General features: G+C 50.7%; 1 protein-coding gene across 2 annotated transcripts in view; it reads left to right on the top strand.

Moving 5' to 3' along the window:
* The window catches only part of itga5 (integrin, alpha 5 (fibronectin receptor, alpha polypeptide)), a 102708-nt gene extending 86079 nt beyond the window's left edge, over nt 1-16629 (top strand). Inside the window, exons 25-30 of one of the 2 annotated variants that reach the window (XM_059956171.1) lie at nt 3543-3704; nt 5580-5693; nt 12768-12881; nt 13044-13145; nt 14295-14417; nt 15537-16629. In XM_059956171.1, the coding sequence (XP_059812154.1) occupies nt 3543-3704; nt 5580-5693; nt 12768-12881; nt 13044-13145; nt 14295-14417; nt 15537-15623 (702 nt within the window). In that variant the 3' untranslated portion in view covers nt 15624-16629. Of the gene's footprint in view, nt 1-3542; nt 3705-5579; nt 5694-9668; nt 9775-12767; nt 12882-13043; nt 13146-14294; nt 14418-15536 lie in introns of those variants that run through there. The other variant, XR_009509004.1, reaches the window with a different exon arrangement.
* Nucleotides 16630-18747: the final 2118 nt, after the last annotated feature.

The raw sequence follows: 18747 nt of genomic DNA, 5'->3' as shown, positions 1-18747 counted from the left end.
TCTGTGTCTGACCCTGGGAGTGTGTGATGGGACAGTGTGGAGGGAGATTCACTCTGTGTCTGAACATGGGAATGTGTGATGGGACTGTGTGGAGGGAGATTCACTCTGTGTCTGACCCTGGGAGTGTGTGATGGGACAGTGTGGAGGGGGATTCACTCTGTGTCTGACCCCGGGAGTGTATGATGGGACAGTGTGGAGGAGATTCACTCTGTGTCTGACCCTGGGAGTGTGTGATGGGACAGTGTGGAGGGAGATTCACTCTGTGTCTGACCCTGGGAGTGTGTGATGGGACGGTGTGGAGGGAAATTCACTCTGTGTCTGACCCCGGGAGTGTGTGATGGGACAGTGTGGAGGGAGATTCACTCTGTGTCTGACCCTGGGAGTGTGTGATGGGGCAGTGTGGAGGGAGATTCACTCTGTGTCTGACCCTGGGAGTGTGTGATGGGACAGTGTGGAGGGGGATTCACTCTGTGTCTGACCCCGGGAGTGTATGATGGGACAGTGTGGAGGAGATTCACTCTGTGTCTGACCCTGGGAGTGTGTGATGGGACAGTGTGGAGGGAGATTCACTCTGTGTCTGACCCTGGGAGTGTGTGATGGGACAGTGTGGAGGGAGATTCACTCTCTGTCTGACCCTGGGAGTGTGTGATGGGACAGTGTGGAGGGAGATTCACTCTCTGTCTGACCCTGGGAGTGTGTGATGGGACAGTGTGGAGGGAGATTCACTCTGTGTCTGACCCCGGGAATGTGTGATGTGACAGTGTGGAGTGAGTTCCATTCTGTCTCTGAACCTGGGATTGTGTGGAGGGAGATTCACTCTGTGTCTGACCCCGGGAGAGTGTGATGAGACAGAGTGGAGGGAGATTAACTCTGTGTCTGACCCTGGGAGTGTGTGATGGGACAGTGTGGAGGGAGATTCACTCTGTGTCTGACCCTGGGAGTGTGTGATGGGACAGTGTGGAGGGGGATTCACTCTGTGTCTGACCGCTGGAGTGTGTGATGGGACAGTGTGGAGTGAGTTCCATTCTGTCTCTGAACCTGGGATTGTGTGGAGGGAGATTCACTCTGTGTCTGACCCTGGGAGTGTGTGATGGGACGGTGTGGAGGGAGATTCACTCTGTGTCTGACCCTGGGAGTGTGTGATGGGAGAGTGTGGAGGGAGATTCACTGTCTGTCTGACCCTGGGAGTGTGTGATGGGACGGTGTGGAGGGAGATTCACTGTGTGTCTGACCCTGGGAGTGTGTGATAGGACGGTGTGGAGGGAGAGTCACTCTGTGTCTGACCCCGGGAGTGTGTGATGGGAGGGTGTAGAGGGAGATTCACTCTGTGTCTGACCCTGGGAGTGTGTGATGGGATGGTGTGGAGGGAGATTCACTCTCTGTCTGACCCTTGGAGTGTGTGATGGGACAGTGTGGAGGGAGATTCACTGTGTGTCTGACCCTGGGAGTGTGTGATGGGATGGTGTGGAGGGAGATTCACTCTGTGTCTGACCCCGGGAGAGTGTGATGAGACAGAGTGGAGGGAGATTAACTCTGTGTCTGACCCTGGGAGTGTGTGATGGGACAGTGTGGAGGGAGATTCACTCTGTGTCTGACCCTGGGAGTGTGTGATGGGACAGTGTGGAGGGGGATTCACTCTGTGTCTGACCCCGGGAGTGTATGATGGGACAGTGTGGAGGAGATTCACTCTGTGTCTGACCCTGGGAGTGTGTGATGGGACAGTGTGGAGGGAGATTCACTCTGTGTCTGACCCCGGGAGTGTGTGATGGGACAGTGTGGAGGGAGATTCACTCTGTGTCTGACCCCGGGAGTGTGTGATGGGAGGGTGTAGAGGGAGATTCACTCTGTATCTGACCCCGGGAGTGTGTGATGGGAGGGTGTAGAGGGAGAATCACTGTGTGTCTGACCCTGGGAGTGTGTGATGGGATGGTGTGGAGGGAGATTCACTCTGTGTCTGACCCCGGGAGAGTGTGATGAGACAGAGTGGAGGGAGATTAACTCTGTGTCTGACCCTGGGAGTGTGTGATGGGACAGTGTGGAGGGAGATTCACTCTGTGTCTGACCCTGGGAGTGTGTGATGGGACAGTGTGGAGGGGGATTCACTCTGTGTCTGACCCCGGGAGTGTATGATGGGACAGTGTGGAGGAGATTCACTCTGTGTCTGACCCTGGGAGTGTGTGATGGGACAGTGTGGAGGGAGATTCACTCTGTGTCTGACCCTGGGAGTGTGTGATGGGACAGTGTGGAGGGAGATTCACTCTCTGTCTGACCCTGGGAGTGTGTGATGGGACAGTGTGGAGGGAGATTCACTCTCTGTCTGACCCTGGGAGTGTGTGATGGGACAGTGTGGAGGGAGATTCACTCTGTGTCTGACCCCGGGAATGTGTGATGTGACAGTGTGGAGTGAGTTCCATTCTGTCTCTGAACCTGGGATTGTGTGGAGGGAGATTCACTCTGTGTCTGACCCCGGGAGAGTGTGATGAGACAGAGTGGAGGGAGATTAACTCTGTGTCTGACCCTGGGAGTGTGTGATGGGACAGTGTGGAGGGAGATTCACTCTGTGTCTGACCCTGGGAGTGTGTGATGGGACAGTGTGGAGGGGGATTCACTCTGTGTCTGACCCCTGGAGTGTGTGATGGGACAGTGTGGAGTGAGTTCCATTCTGTCTCTGAACCTGGGATTGTGTGGAGGGAGATTCACTCTGTGTCTGACCCTGGGAGTGTGTGATGGGACGGTGTGGAGGGAGATTCACTCTGTGTCTGACCCTGGGAGTGTGTGATGGGAGAGTGTGGAGGGAGATTCACTGTGTGTCTGACCCTGGGAGTGTGTGATGGGACGGTGTGGAGGGAGATTCACTGTGTGTCTGACCCTGGGAGTGTGTGATAGGACGGTGTGGAGGGAGAGTCACTCTGTGTCTGACCCCGGGAGTGTGTGATGGGAGGGTGTAGAGGGAGATTCACTCTGTGTCTGACCCTGGGAGTGTGTGATGGGATGGTGTGGAGGGAGATTCACTCTCTGTCTGACCCTTGGAGTGTGTGATGGGACAGTGTGGAGGGAGATTCACTCTGTGTCTGACCCCGGGAGTGTGTGATGGGAGGGTGTAGAGGGAGATTCACTCTGTATCTGACCCTGGGAGTGTGTGATGGGACAGTGTGGAGGGAGAGTCACTCTGTGTCTGACCCCGGGAGTGTGTGATGGGAGGGTGTAGAGGGAGAATCACTGTGTGTCTGACCCTGGGAGTGTGTGATGGGATGGTGTGGAGGGAGATTCACTCTCTGTCTGATCCTGGGAGTGTGTGATGGGATGGTGTGGAGGGAGATTCACTCTCTCTGACCCCGGGAGTGTGGGATGGGACAGTGTGGAGGGAGATTCACTCTGTGTCTGACCCCGGGAGTGTGTGATGGGATGGTGTGGAGGGAGAGTCACTCTTTGTCTAGTCTGGACTGCATGCCACTAAGTTTCAATGGTCCCTGTCTTTCATGCTGCTGTACTGTCAGTCTGTTTGCCTCTAGTTCCAACTCTGCACCTGTGTTTTTTTTTAGCTTTCCAACAATGGTCCCAGCTCCATCAGCCACACTCTCTTACATGTCAGCTGCCCAATGAAGTTCCAAAATGACCGCCTGCTCTACATCGTTGACTACACGACCTCAGGAGCCCCCCTGAACTGTACAGCCAGCAGCCCGCTGAACCCCCTCAAGCTGACGGTAAGATCATCTGCTCTGTGGTGGAAAAGAGGTCAGATTAGGGTTTAGGGACAGGGATCTAGTGGAGTTAGTTGTCAGGCCTCCGCTCTCTATTCAAAGTCCAACGACATGGACAGGTGAAAAAAGACATTGACAGTTTACTCTCCGCTCTGTGCTCAAAGGCCAGAGACGAGGACAGACGATGAAGGACATCCGTGGATGTCGGGGCTTCTCCAGGCTGGTGATTCCCAGGATCAGAAATCAATGCGAGCAGGAGGCGCAATCTGGCACAAGGGCTGGTCAATTGTCTTCGAGTTCGGGGTGCTGTCATCAGCTCGTCTGGGGGTTGTTACCGAAGATGAATCGGAAATTTGATAGTTGAAGCCCGATGGCTGAGGCCTGGAGACTGGTGGCCTGCCCTGGAGTTGGAGAACTGTCCACATGTGTGGGTGTGGGAGGGAAGTACCCGGTGGCCGTTCATCTGCTGGTTTGTATTGGAATTGGAATCAGATTTCTTATAACTGTCATACGTCATAAAATTCATTGTCTTGTGAAGCAGCACAGTGCAAAAATACTATCAATTACAATCAGAATTATGTATGAAAATAACTAGTTCAAAAAAAGAGCAAAATATTGAGTTAGTGTTCATGGGTTCATTGATAGTGGAAGGGAAGAAACTTCCTGAAACATTGAGTGTGTCTCTTCAGGCTCCTGTTCCTCCTCCCTGATGGTAGTAATGAGAAGAGGGCACGTCCTGAAGAGGGGTATATCTATGGCCTCGTCCCTCTGTGCTCCGGAAGTTCCGTTCAGTGGGTCATTTTATACCAGGCTGACGGCAGGGAGGCTCACTGCCCTTGGTGTTTGTCCCATTGACCTGCAGTCAGACCATAGCTTTTCATACCCCTCCCATCCATGACCGTATTCAGAGTTGAACCCACATCCACCACTGCTGCTGGCATCTGATTCCACATTGAGGGAAGAAGAACCCCCCTCAGGTTTTCCTTAAACATTTCACCTTTCACCCTTAAACGATGACCCCTCATTCTAGCTTCACCCAGCCTGAGTGAAAGAAATCTGCTTTTATTTACCCTGTCTGTGTCCCTCATAATTTTGTACACCTTTATCAAATCTCCTCTCATTCTCTTTCACTCTAGGGAATAAAATCTTAGCCTGTTTAATCTTTCCCTGTAACTCGGGCTCCACTGTCATATTTCACTGTCACAATTTCCCTGACATAAGCCATGAAATTTGTTGTGTTCTGGCAGTAGTACAATGCAATACATAATAATAAAATCTATATATTATAATAAGAAATAGATATAAAAATTAAAATTAAATAGTGCAGTAAGAGACAAAAAAAAGTGAGGTAGTGTACCTGGGTTCATTGTCCATTCAGGAATCTGAAGAAGCTGTTCCTGAAACACTGAGTGTTTGCTGGCTGGGGAGGGCAGTGCCCACGATGGAGCTGGCTGAGTTTACAACCCTCCATAGCCTTTTCCGATCCCGTGCAGTGGCCCCTCCGTACCAGACACCGATGTAACCAGTTAGAATGTAACCACACTACATCTGTAGAAATTTACAAGTGTCTTTGGTGAGATACCAAATCCCCTGTAACTTCTAATGAAATACGATTGGGTCTGGTCTCCTGAGGGGATGTCAAGGATCCAATTGCAGAGGGAGGTACAGAGGCCCTGGGCTTTGGAGCTTGTTGGTTATTACTGAGGGTATGATGGTGTTGAACGCTGAGCTGTATCAATGAACAGCAGTCTGACGTAGGTATTGCTGTTGTCTAGGTGATCCAAGGCCGAGTGGAAGGTCAACATGCTTGTAAATTTTCTCTGTACTCTTACAATCCTGTTGATCTCATGGCCCATGTGCTTCTCCCATGCTGTGCAGCTGCAGAACTCTCCAACAGAGATGCCCTTGGCACTGAGCATGGCCTCTGAGAAGGCCCAGCATTCCATTCAGCGTCGAGAGGTAACGGAGCAATTGAAGGAGCTGGAGAGCCTGGTGAGTCATTGGAAGGTGGATGCAGTGGAGCTCTTGCTGTATCACCCTGCGAATGAACAAGTGGTGGGGTGGGAATGGAAGTGGAGGGAGGGCATTTAAAACTCTGGGGAGAAGGATGGAGGGAGCGGGAGACTGACAATGAGCCACGGTGTGGGCTCCAGATCACCCCTATAGTCAGCCGTGTGAGAGTGCCTCTCCCATTTGTTGACCTTTCTTTGCTTTGGTGATTCAAGTGTGGTCCAGATACTTACTAAACCTTGTGAGAGTCTCAGCCCCCACCATCTCCTTAGGCAGTGTTCTCCAGATTGCAACCCGCACCCCCTCAGAGTCCCCTCTGAACCTAGAGCTCCCGTACCCCAGTCCCATGTCCTCTAGTTTTAGGCACCTCTGCTTTGAGATAAAGTTTCTCACGGTCTATCCCACATAATTTTGTAGCCCTCTATCAGAATCCCCATCAATATCCTCTGCTCCAGGGGAGAACAGACCTGGGCTGTCTAATAACTGAAACACTGCATCCCAGGTGAATCTCCTCTGCACCCTCTCCAGTGCAGTCACATCCTTCCTACAGAGTGGAGACCAGAACGACACAGTACTCCAAGTGCAGCTTAACCAGTGTTTTTTAAAGCTGGAATATTACCTCCTTTCAGGCCTGGCTATCTCAACGTGCTTTGCCCAGAGAGGGCAGTTGTTTCCCTGACTGAACCCACTCTCCAGCTGAGCTTGAGGCCAGGGCTGAGAGAAGAAGATCCCCCTCAGGTTTTCCTTAAACATTTCACCTTTCACTGTTAACCGATGACCCCTCATTCTAGCCTCACCCAGCCTCAGTGGAAGAAGCCTGCTTTTAATTACCCTGTCTGTGTCCCTCATAATTTTTTACACCTTTATCAAATCTCCTCTCATTCTCCTACACTCTAGTGAGAGCAGCCGATGCCACGGAGTCTTCACAGGATTGCCTGATTTTGCTGCTTCGGGAAGCATCTTCCCTGTGGTACTGAGGCCTGATTTCTTTGTACACACCACATCAGCGCCGAGAGAGCGTAACAACAGTGACCTCAGCAGCGCTGGGTTAGGATGTCGGAGGTGGGGGTATCGGCCAGATTCCTGCTCCCCGTCACTGCCCAATGACCCCCTGAGTTGGGGGGGGGGGTGTAGAGGGAAAGAGAGGGAACAGCAGCTCGAATTCCTGTTCCTGATCACTTTCCAGCAAACTTATTAACGCTGACGGTTGATATTCCCCTGTCAGCCACAAAAATTAAAACTGTTGTAAAATTGACTCTGCACAGATCCAAAGAATTTCTTTTGAAATCTTTGGTTGCTTATGGAATTTTGAGCAAACGAGCAACAGATTCTCCTCACCTTGTCACTTAGTAAGGAAAGTGCTCCCCCCACACTACCGATTGTAAACAAGGTACCCACAGTGCTTTGCACCTGCACCCCTCTGGGTTGTGTCCCACCTGACAGTCGCCTCTCCCCCCACCTCATTTACTGCCTGCATTTCCTTCACATCATTGTTAACTTCTGACTTCTGGGAATGATTAACAAATCCTTGTTTCTGGAAACTGCCACAAAATCACCTTGGAACTTCCTCTGTACGTAGAACAAATGTACAGTCTGACTTCCTCACAGAGTTGTTGACTCACAGTGGCTGAAGAAGTGTGGTTTCCGTGTTTCTAGTTTGGGAACAGGGTTGTTTACGTGTACTCCCAGATGTTATTTCAGGTTGTGCCAGCACTGGACTGCATTGTGGTTCCACAAAGCTCAAGGGAGCAATGGGGACTGTCCCAAAAACCCAGCGGTATCCAAACCCAGCCAGGCCTGTTTGTGACCCAGCACCTTAGTAGTGTGGCCTGCTCTTAACTCCCTGAAATAGCCTAGCAAGGTACTCAGCTCTGATATCCACACCCCATGGACAATGAGCACCAAATAAAAATGTTCTTGTTAGTGGAGAGACACTTGGCCTGAGCCCAAAACGTCAACTGTGTGTCTCTCTTTCCACAGATTCCACTCAACCCCACGCGTTCCTCCAGCAGCTTGTTCTTTGCCCCAGTCCTTTTCCATGAACGTCATTTGGCTGAGGGTCAGTAATGGAGCTCAAGCCCTTGATGTCCTTTCCAGTAGAGATTTGTTTAGCTTCTCCTTAAAGACTCTGATCGAGCAAGTGTGAAGTTCCCCAAACATGACCTGTGGAGCTGTGCCCACCAGGCCTACCTCACAGCAGTCCTTGCTTCCATTTATCTGCCTCAAGCTTTCTTCCCACTCCAGTATGTCCTGGTCAGCCTTATCTGTATTTACAGATCTTATATGTGGAATGAAGAAAATCAAAGAGAAGACTGGTTCAGAAGGTTAGAGCCAAGACAAGTAGTAAATTGGATCTAGTATCGAATTGATGGTCGGAGGCAGAGATTGATGGTGGAGGTTGTTTTTTTGTGATTGGAGGCCGATAGTCAGTGGTGTACCACAGGAATTGGTGCTGTGTCCCTTACATTAATGACTTGGTTGTTAATGTTGAAGCTGTGATTAATAATTTTGCAGATGGCATGTAAATTGACACGTGCAGCTGCAGTGAGGAGGTTAGTCTGAGGCTGCAGAGTAGAATGGGTGGAGTTTAGTTCTGATATGTGGAAGGTTGATGCATTTTGGGGACGAACAATGTAGGACATACACTGTGAATGATTGAGGAACAGAGGGATCTCTGTACAAACCCCAAAGACTCCTGAAAATGGTAGGACAGGTGGACAGGGTGATGAAGAAGGCACACAGGTTACTGTCCTTTATTAGTCAGGGCACTGATTTTAAGAGTTGACTATTTATGATAGAATTTTATAAAACACCGGTCAGACCACAGCTGGAGTACTGTGTGCAGTTCTGGTCACCACTCTGTAGGAAGGATGTGATCACACTGGAGAGGGTGCAGAGGAGATTCACCAGCATGTTGCCCAGGATGGAGGGTTTCAGTTATGAGGAGGGACTGGGTTTGTTTTCCCTGTAGCGGAGGAGGCTGAAGGGGATGTCGGGGATAGAGAGGGCAGATAGTGAGAAACTTTACCTCATGGCAAAGGTGTCTGATAGCAGAAAGAATCAGTTTAAGGCTGAGAGGGGATCTGAGGAAGAAAGTTGGGGGGGTGTTGAAATCTGGAACATGCTGTCTGAGGGGGTGTTGGAGGTAAAGACTTTCACAGCATTGAAGAAGTGTGTTGCCCAGTACTTGAATCACCAAGACAGAGGGTTACAGACCAAATGCTGACAAACAGGGGTTTGCTATGATGGCTAGCGTGGACATGATGGGCCAAACGGCCTTTTTCTATGAGGCCCACCAGCTGGACTGGATAGCTGCCCTGTTAACCTGCTCTGTATTTACATAATTCCACTCTGGCGGTTGGGGGTGTGAGAACCCTGAGGTGAACTGGTTTACCTCTTGCCCACTGCCCAGGAATCTCACTCCTCTGCATTAACAGGATGAAGTGATTCAGTTACGTGGAGAGACTGGAGAGTGGGGCACCGCCCTATGGAGAGGCTGGGTCTCTCCTCCCTGGACAGAGGGGATTAAGAGGAGACAAAACTGAGGTAGATAGGGAAGTGAATTTATAGACAGTTCCCTGTATCAGAGGTGAATAAAACGAGAGGACACAGATTTTGGGCGACGGGGCAGAGATTATGAGGGGTTCTGAGGGGGAGTTTCTTCACCCAGAGAGAGGTGAGTCTCTGGAACGCACCACTGGTGACAGAGTCACGGACAGCATTCAATCAGCGTCCAGGTGAACAGCCGGCAACGGGCCAAGTGCTGAGAGGTGAGGTTAGCACAGATGGGTGCCCACTGGTCAGTATTGATGTTGTGGGCCAAGTGGCCTGTTTCTCTGCTGTATAACTGTGAGTCTGCAAACAGAAGGACAACGCTTTGGCCATGACTGGGAAGAACTGTGAGTTTGTTGTTGTCTGTAAACAGTATGATTTTTGGCTAAACCGAAATATTAATAGTCCTTACAGTACCTGATCTGATGAGGAGATGGAAGACTCTGGAGCAGAGGGCTGGAGCAACCAACTGCAGCATGGGGGACAGGGAGCTGACGGCCAGTGAGTAAAAGTAAGCAGCAACTAACCAAAAGAAGCCAACAAATCAGAGGCGGCAGCGGCAGCAGCAGCAGCAGCCAATAACGGTCAACCAGCAGCAGCATTCCAACCAATGGCAGTGAAACTGTAGCAGCAGGCCAGCCAATAGTAGCCAAGCAGCAGCAGCAAGCCAACCAATAGTATCCAACCAGCAGCAGCAAACCAACCAATTATAGACAACCAACGGCAGCAAACCAACCAATAGTAGCCAACCAGCAGCATCAAGCCAGCCATTAGGGGACAACCAGCAGCATCAAGCTAGCCAATAGCAAAAAAGCAGCAGCAAAAGCAAGCAATAGTCCAAGAAATTGAAATCTGGCGGAATCTTGGTGGTCTTGCTGAAGCAAAACCCAGTGACTCCCAGAGATGGGGAAAGTACTGTAAATGCCGGCTGCCCTCTGCCCCTGCGGGCCCCACTCTGCTGCTGCTGCCTCCGTTCCAGCTCCAGTACTGCTCAGCTGTAACGCTGACTGTGACCAGCCAGTAATGCCATCATTCTCAGTGTCTGCGCCACCTCCGTCTGTGACCAGGCCAGGAATGGTGACACCCTGTAAGCTAGTGTTGCAGCAATCCTAGCAGAGTGGGGCTGGGGCAGGACTGGGCAGCCGGCATTTACAGTACGTTTCTCTGAACGCAGAGTGCCCTCGCTCTCGCTCCAGAGAGACCATTCCTTCAACCGTCAGATTCAAGATTCTGCACCACGTGCACTTTGTGAGAATGGTAAGGCTCCTTGCCTTATTCTGCATCATATCTGTGCTGACCAGAATTGATGTCACCTTCACTATTCTTCACAGGCGAGTAGACTGCGCACGGCACTCCAATGAGCGTCTGAGTCCTCTGCAGATCCGTCTCAGCCTCTGCGAGTACCCATTGTTTCTCATCTTCTTCTACAGCTAAGCCTGTGTCCAAGGATTATCGTCCCACAGCTTTTTCCCTTTCTACTTCTGGCCTCCAAGTGTTTGTGGGAGTGGGCTTTGACAGTCTGCTTCCCTGTCTCCTCTACATTTATCGACACTAAACTGCACTTGCCACTGGCTGGCCCAGTTACCACACTGTTCAAAGCCCAAGACGCTTTTGTTGCGACACAGTGACCTCTATGATGTTCTCTGCTTGTGTTTCCCTCTTTGACATCTGCATCTACAAATGTTGAGAGGTTACGCTTAAATGTACTGTGGAAAATTCTCTCCAGCACTTCTGTGGGATGGAACGGATCAGATAGCTTCTCAGCAGAATAATTCTTAAAGTGGTTAGAGGACTGAGATTCAAAATAACAATGGACAGAGAATTTTTGTTTGCCGTCTGGGCGAGAATCCTGAAATGATTCCCCCCCCCCCCCCCCCCCAACACACACCATGTTGCAACAGATGTTAGTGAGCATTTGGTTAAAAGAGGAGCTGAGTACATTTACTGTCCTAGAAAGATCTCAGTCAAATGCTCTGTTCAGTCCTGAAGATTTCATACAATGTTATATTTGCCTGGTTTTGTGGCTAGAGAGAAGGAAGCTTGCAAACTTGCCTGGTGAGAAGATTTTGAAAGAAGATCTCGGTGCTCTATGTGCACAGCGGTAATGGAAGACGAGTGTGATCAAGTTTGGTTGTAAAAGGTTTGAAGAAAGTCCACGTCATCCTGTGGCGGGTCAAGGCGAGAAACCAAGCAAAAGCTGCAATGCTTCCATTCTCCTCTGTTGCTCGCTCTCCTTTGGCGTTGATTTGAGCAGTTCCTTTCCAAGGGTCCAGAGCAATCAAATGCTTCTCATATGTTAATTCTTTCATTCCTGGGATAATTCTCATGAACCATTAGACACAGGAGCAGAATTAGGCCATTCAGCCCATCGAGTCTGCTCCACCATTCCATTGTGGTGGATCTCAGATCCCACTCTGGACCCTCTCTAATGGCAGCACATCTTTTCTTAGATAAAGGCCTAAAACTGCTCACAATTCTCCAAGTACAGCCTGACCAATGCCTTATAAAGCCTCAGCATTACATCCTTTCTTTTACATATGAGTCCTCTTGAAATGAATACTAACATTCCATCATGGCTGATTTATTATCCCTCTCAACCCCATTCTCCTGCCTTCTCACTATACCTTTGACACTCTTACTAATCAAGAACCTGTCAACCTCCATTTTAAATATACTCAATGACTTAGCCTCCGCAGTCATCTGTGGCAATGAGTTCCACAGATCCACCACCCTCTGCTTAAAGAAATTTCTCCTAAATTCTAAATGGATTATGTTCTAAATGGCTGTCCTTGTATTCTGAGGCTGTGCCTTCTGGTCCTAGCCTGGGAACATCCTCTCCACATCCACTGTATCTAGGCCTTTCAAATTCAATTGGTTTCCATGAGGTCCTCCCTCAGTCTTCTGAACTCCAGAGAGTTCAGGGCCAGAGCCATCGAATGACACCCACTGCCTTGGGCTGCCTTGACTCATTCATGGGGCTGTGTCCCCTTCTGCAATGTGGACCTCATTCTGCAGAATGGGCACTCACCCCTTCCTCTACTCCCTGCCCACATCTCCCACACTGTAAACCCCCCACCCCCACAGCTACCACCACATTAAGTGCCTCCCCACCCCACTTCCAGCAGCATTTCTCAATCTCACACCAATTGAAAACCCTCACATTTGGCTGCTCGGATGACCCTTTGCTGATTGGAGCGTCAGTCCTCAGAGTCACAGGACAGCTGACATTTCAGGAATGGGTGTCCTCTTGCTTCCTCTGTTCGTAATGATGAGGCCTCTGGCAGTGCCAAGCTGAGGGAATCCAGTGGCTGATGGAGCACAGGAAATGGGGACAAGGCATCCAGTATGCCTTGGGCTGAGAAAGAAGGCTCCTGAGGGGGTGAAACGGGAACGGAGCCACGCTTTGTGCAGTGGGCTATGAGCAAAAACACATGCAGAGTAGGGCGCTAATGGGGCAGCTGCTGTGGGTGGCATTCAGCACCTTGCACCTTGTTCTCTTTGCAGAGCTGCCAGCAGGTGGAGTGCCTGACGCTGAGCTGCAGGGTCGGCCTGGTAGAGAGAGGGGGGAACGTGGTGCTACAGATCCGCTCCCATGTGTGGGCACACACCTTCCTGCAGGTAACCTGCTCGTCGTCAATCGTCTGGCTCTGTGTGTGTGTGTGTGTGTGTGTGGTGCACAAGTGCCTGTAGGCGTGTGTATATCCGTACGCGTGTATGCCATCTCGCGCTCAATGAGTGACGCTTACCTCGAGTCGCCTCTTCTCCCGTTGTGTGTTTCAGATGGAAAACCACCCATATTCTCTCCACTGCAACGCGTCGTTCCAGGTGCACAGCATGCCCTATCGCATTCTCCCTGCCGTCTACCCGAGAGGATCCATACAGGTAAGATGCCCGTCCGCGTGCCCTGGGCCTCCTAGTGATGTTCCCTGCCCCCCCACCGTGTGGAGCAGGCACTGGTTCCTCTGGCCTGTCCCATGAGTAGCAGCTGCTGTGCATGAGCACCGGAGGGTGAAGAGGCCCTCCTGTTATCCTGTCTAGGTAATGCAACACTCAATAGCATGAACATCGAATTTTCCAATTTTAGGTAGCCACCCCTTTTTTTTCTCCCTTTCCTCTCCCCTATCTTTTCCTTCTGATTGACTCATCCTCCCATTTTTGGTCCCCTTTCTACCCTCTCCCCAGTCCCCCAATTCACTCATCTTTGTTCCCTCCACCCCCCACCCCCAAAAAAGAATCCTCCAGCCGTAGGACCATTTGATACAAGAGCAGAATTAGGCCATTTGGCCCATCAAGTTTGCTTCACCATTCCATCATGGCTGATTTATTATCCCTCTCAATCCCATTCTCTTGCCTTTCCTCCGTAACCTTTGATGTTCTTATTAATACAGAACCTATCAACTTCCACTTTCAATATACCCAATGACATGGCCTCTATAGCTGTCTTTGACAATGAATTCCACAGATTCACCGCCCTCTGGTAGGCCTTCCAATATTCGATAGATTTCAATGAGATTGCTCCCCCACCCACCCCCCATTCTTCTAAACAGTGAGTACAGGCCCAGAGCCATCAAAAGCTCCTTGTATTAGTCCCATCACCTGTCCCGTCTATGTGTGGGACATAACAGGGATCTGGCAGTGCCCCTGCCAATAAGAAGACCTGCTCATCATGCCCACCCAGTTCCAGGAACTACCCTTCATTCCACCAGCCTTCCACATTCCAAGTTTGTGATGTCCCAATGACAATATGTGGGAACAGTATGGAAGGAGGCAACAAGGCCGGGGATTAAAAATTGCTTGCTTGCAAAGAGTGGGGTGGTCCTGAAGGTGGGAGAATGTTTCACGGCCGAAAGCAGGTGGGGCGCAGTGAACCTGCCTGACCCGGGTGACTCCCTGTTCCACTCTGACCACTGAGAGTCTGGGAGCAGAGGCAAGAGGGTGTTCTGAGAGAGGGGGTGTCCTGGGGATGTGTGCAAAGGTGAGGTGGTTGGCTTGAAGTACAGCTTGGATGACACCCCTGACTCTCCTTTCCAGCTGTCCACCTACGTGGTGTGGTCCAAGTCTGAGAGCTCGTCCGGTGCGCCCCTCTGGATCATCATCCTGGCTGTGTTGATAGGCCTGCTCCTGTTGGCTCTTCTCATCCTAATCTTGTACAAAGTAAGTTTCCTATTTTATCATTCAATATTCACCCTGTTCTGAAGGATGCAGCATTCAGTAGTGACTCCAGCATAGAGGCCAGATTTAGGTGGGGGAAGAGAGAGAGACCTGAGGTGTGTTGGCTCAGTGTTACACAGGACTATCCCCTCTACTGCATTCTTTCTTTAACTCACCTTCCTTGTACCTCTTCCTAGTCCACTCTGAATCATAGAACAGAAAAAAGCCCTTTGGCCCATGCTACACTATTATTCTGCCTATTCCCATTGGCCCACACCATACCTCTGTCATCCATGCTCCGATCCAACTTTCTCTTAAATGTTACAATTCAACTCGCATCCACCACTTCTTCTGTCAGCTCATTCCATGTTCTCACTGCCCTCTGAGTGAAGATGTTTCCCCTCAGGTTCCTCTTAAATATTTCACCTTTCACCCTTAACCCATCACCTCTAGTTCCAATCTCACGCAACCTCAGTGTGAAAGGCCTGCTTTCTGTGTGCTCTCCCTGTCTCGCTCTGGATCTTGGTTATTCCTCCGCTCTCCTCTCGGCCACTCCCTCTCGCCACGTCACAGACTGAGGGTGGACTCTGTCTGACCTTCCCGAAGACTGCTGACAGAGTGGTTCTTTCTTTTAGACAAAGCGTGGATCTGTTTGGATTTAAAGGCTGTTCTCTGCAGTGTCTTGACCACCCTGAGTCACATTGGCTGACAGTAGGATGTTCTGAGAGAGATGTAAAAGTTGCCAAATCTTTTTTCCTCACTCCCTGTGACTCTAACTGCTGCACAGAGCGCCACAGCTCCTTCAAGCCTTGATGCTGGGCAGTAATTTCAGCCTACTCTAAAATCAATCTAACCTTTCCATCCTACATCGCCCTCCATTTTTCTATCATCCACGTGTCTATCTAAGAGTTTCTTAAATGCCCCTAATGCATCTGCCTCTACCACCATCACAACCAGGGTGATCCTCGCACTCTCACATCTCTGTGCGGAAAAAAACACATCCCCCTTTACTTTCCTCCAATCTCCTTAAAAGTTATGGCCCCCTTGTTTTAGCAGACTCTTTGCATTGTGCCTCCCGCGATTTTGCTCACTAAACCCCGCGCGCCCCTCTGTGCGTTGCAGCTCAACTTCTTCAAACGATCCGAACTGCCGTACGGGCCAGCAATGAAAAAGGCGCAGCTCAAGCCACAGGCCGCATCGGAGGCTTAAAGTTCGAGATGGCCCAGATGTGGGAGAGACGAGTGAGAGGACCCACTGCACTGCTCCATACCGTGGGGGACAGGTCAAAGAAGGAGCAATTCAGGAAAAGGAGCACCCAGGAGCTGCTGTGGAATTTCTGCAAACGTTATTTAAGGAAATTATTCAAAAGCACTGATTGTGATTTTAAACGTTCTTTCAAGCTCCCTCGGTGAGGACATTGAGTTGGGATGGGTTTGGATGTAAATTTTTCAAGCTGTTCTCAGAGTGCAATATATTTTATATTTACCTGTGACCTACAGAACCAGCATTGACCAGGGTGAATCTTTTTCCGGGACGGGTGGTGGGAGGGAGTGTGGGAAGCCCGATTTCAAGGGCTCTGTGCCAGAGACCAGGCCAGGGCAGCTGGAGCATGTCTCGTCTACACCTGGCCCATGGGTGGGGGGATTCTGAAACTGCTTTGCTCTCTGTACATTCATTGGTGCTCCTCTCCTCTCATGGCCAAGGTTTGGAGATTCCCTTGATTGGCGCCCTGTTGTCAATCAGTAATGGTGCTCATAGAGACATCCGGCCAGAAAAAGAGAGAGACCCCTACTCCCTCTCTTCCGGCACCCAGTTCCACCTCCCAAGACCCTGGAGTCAGAGATGAATTTGCCGACTCCTTGGAGAGGTTTGGTGGGGGGCGGGGGGTGTTTGGGAGTGGAGTGTGCTCCCTGTTTTGTTTCAGAAGGTTCCACTGCTGGAGGGGGTCGGCCACATGCATGAAAGGGAGGGTTGGTCTGAGAAAATGGGGGCGGAGGACTTGGCAGCCAGTCTGAGGGGTTTTGAAGAGCCCCACACAGCAGACTTTTTCTCCGGCTCCACGAGATACACGATGCCTTGCACCCTGCTCTGTCCTGCACACGTTCCTTGCTTTTCACTGTGGGTGTAGTTGTGTCTGTAACTTTTTTTTTGGATTTTTGCTAAAGTTGTACATGGATTAAACACGTTCAATGAAAATATACCTTTTTAAAAACAAGACTGCTGTCATCACTCTGCATCAGGGATGGCCGCACCCTCTGTAGTTGTGCGCCAGGAAGCACTCAGCCCCACAGCCACATCGGGCCCAACCGACCTGCTGAACGCAGTCAACAGCCAGAAACACAGACCATACACTGTCCAGTCCACAGTCTCCCCACCCGCACTATCCTCCCAAGTTGCACCCTTAAAGACGTACCTCAGCTCAGTCCTATCCAACTCTGAGTGGCTCAGTACTGAATTCTACAGTGCACCTTCACAGCAGTGATCTCGACCCAGGGGCATCGCACTCTGAGGGTCAGGCATATGGCTCCTGAAGTCAAACAGAGGGATGGGCATCTCTCTGCCAATCAAACCTCCAGCAACTGAGCGATCCAGGCCCCAAACCCCAGGGATTCTGACAGGTCCTCCACAAAACAGTGGCTAGAGGTTGCAGAAAAGGAATCTCACAAATTGGAAGTGGCTCCACAGATGAGCATGTCCACACTGGCTCCTGTCCCACACGGACTCCCCACTCTGTGGTTGACTCAGATTTGGAGAGTTCAGGAGTCGATGTCAGGCACCTCGTCGATCTACGATGAAATACCACACACTACACCACACTCGGTCAGTGTCAGCCACCTCGTCGAGCTCTGATGAAATACCACACACTACACCACACTCGGTCAGTGTCAGCCACCTCGTCGATCTCTGATGAAATACCACACACTACACCACACTCGGTCAGTGTCAGCCACCTCGTCGAGCTCTGATGAAATACCACACACTACACCACACTCGGTCAGTGTCAGCCACTTCGTCGATCTCTGATGAAATACCACACACTACACCACACTCGGTCAGTGTCAGGCACCTCGTCGATCTCTGATGAAATACCACACACTACACCACACTCGGTCAGTGTCAGGCACCTCGTCGAGCTCTGATGAAATACCACACACTACACCACACTCGGTCAGTGTCAGCCACCTCGTCGATCTCTGATGAAATACCACACACTACACCACACTCGGTCAGTGTCAGGCACCTCGTCGATCTCTGATGAAATACCACACACTACACCACACTCGGTCAGTGTCAGCCACCTCGTCGAGCTCTGATGAAATACCACACACTACACCACACTCGGTCAGTGTCAGCCACTTCGTCGATCTCTGATGAAATACCACACACTACACCACACTCGGTCAGTGTCAGGCACCTCGTCGATCTCTGATGAAATACCACACACTACACCACACTCGGTCAGTGTCAGGCACCTCGTCGAGCTCTGATGAAATACCACACACTACACCACACTCGGTCAGTGTCAGCCACCTCGTCGATCTCTGATGAAATACCACACACTACACCACACTCGGTCAGTGTCAGGCACCTCGTCGATCTCTGATGAAATACCACACACTACACCACACTCGGTCAGTGTCAGGCACCTCGTCGAGCTCTGATGAAATACCACACACTACACCACACTCGGTCAGTGTCAGCCACCTCGTCGATCTCTGATGAAATACCACACACTACACCACACTCGGTCAGTGTCAGGCACCTCGTCGATCTCTGATGAAATACCACACACTACACCACACTCGGTCAGTGTCAGGCACCTCGTCGATCTCTGATGAAATACCACACACTACACCACACTCGGTCAGTGTCAGGCACCTCGTCGAGCTCTGATGAAATACCACACACTACACCACACTCGGTCAGTGTCAGCCACCTCGTCGATCTCTGATGAAATACCACACACTACACCACACTCGGTCAGTGTCAGGCACCTCGTCGATCTCTGATGAAATACCACACACTACACCACACTCGGTCAGTGTCAGCCACCTCGTCGATCTCTGATGAAATACCACACACTACACCACACTCGGTCAGTGTCAGGCACCTCGTCGATCTACGATGAAATACCACACACTACACCACACTCGGTCAGTGTCAGCCACCTCGTCGATCTCTGATGAAATACCACACACTACACCACACTCGGTCAGTGTCAGCCACCTCGTCGATCTCTGATGAAATACCACACACTACACCACACTCGGTCAGTGTCAGGCACCTCGTCGAGCTCTGATGAAATACCACACACTACACCACACTCGGTCAG

This window comes from Hypanus sabinus, chromosome X1 (genome assembly GCF_030144855.1).
Source record: "Hypanus sabinus isolate sHypSab1 chromosome X1, sHypSab1.hap1, whole genome shotgun sequence".
NCBI lineage: Eukaryota > Metazoa > Chordata > Chondrichthyes > Myliobatiformes > Dasyatidae > Hypanus > Hypanus sabinus.
The sequence above is the reverse complement of the archived record's forward strand: the minus strand, read 5'-3'. Positions and strand labels throughout refer to the sequence as shown.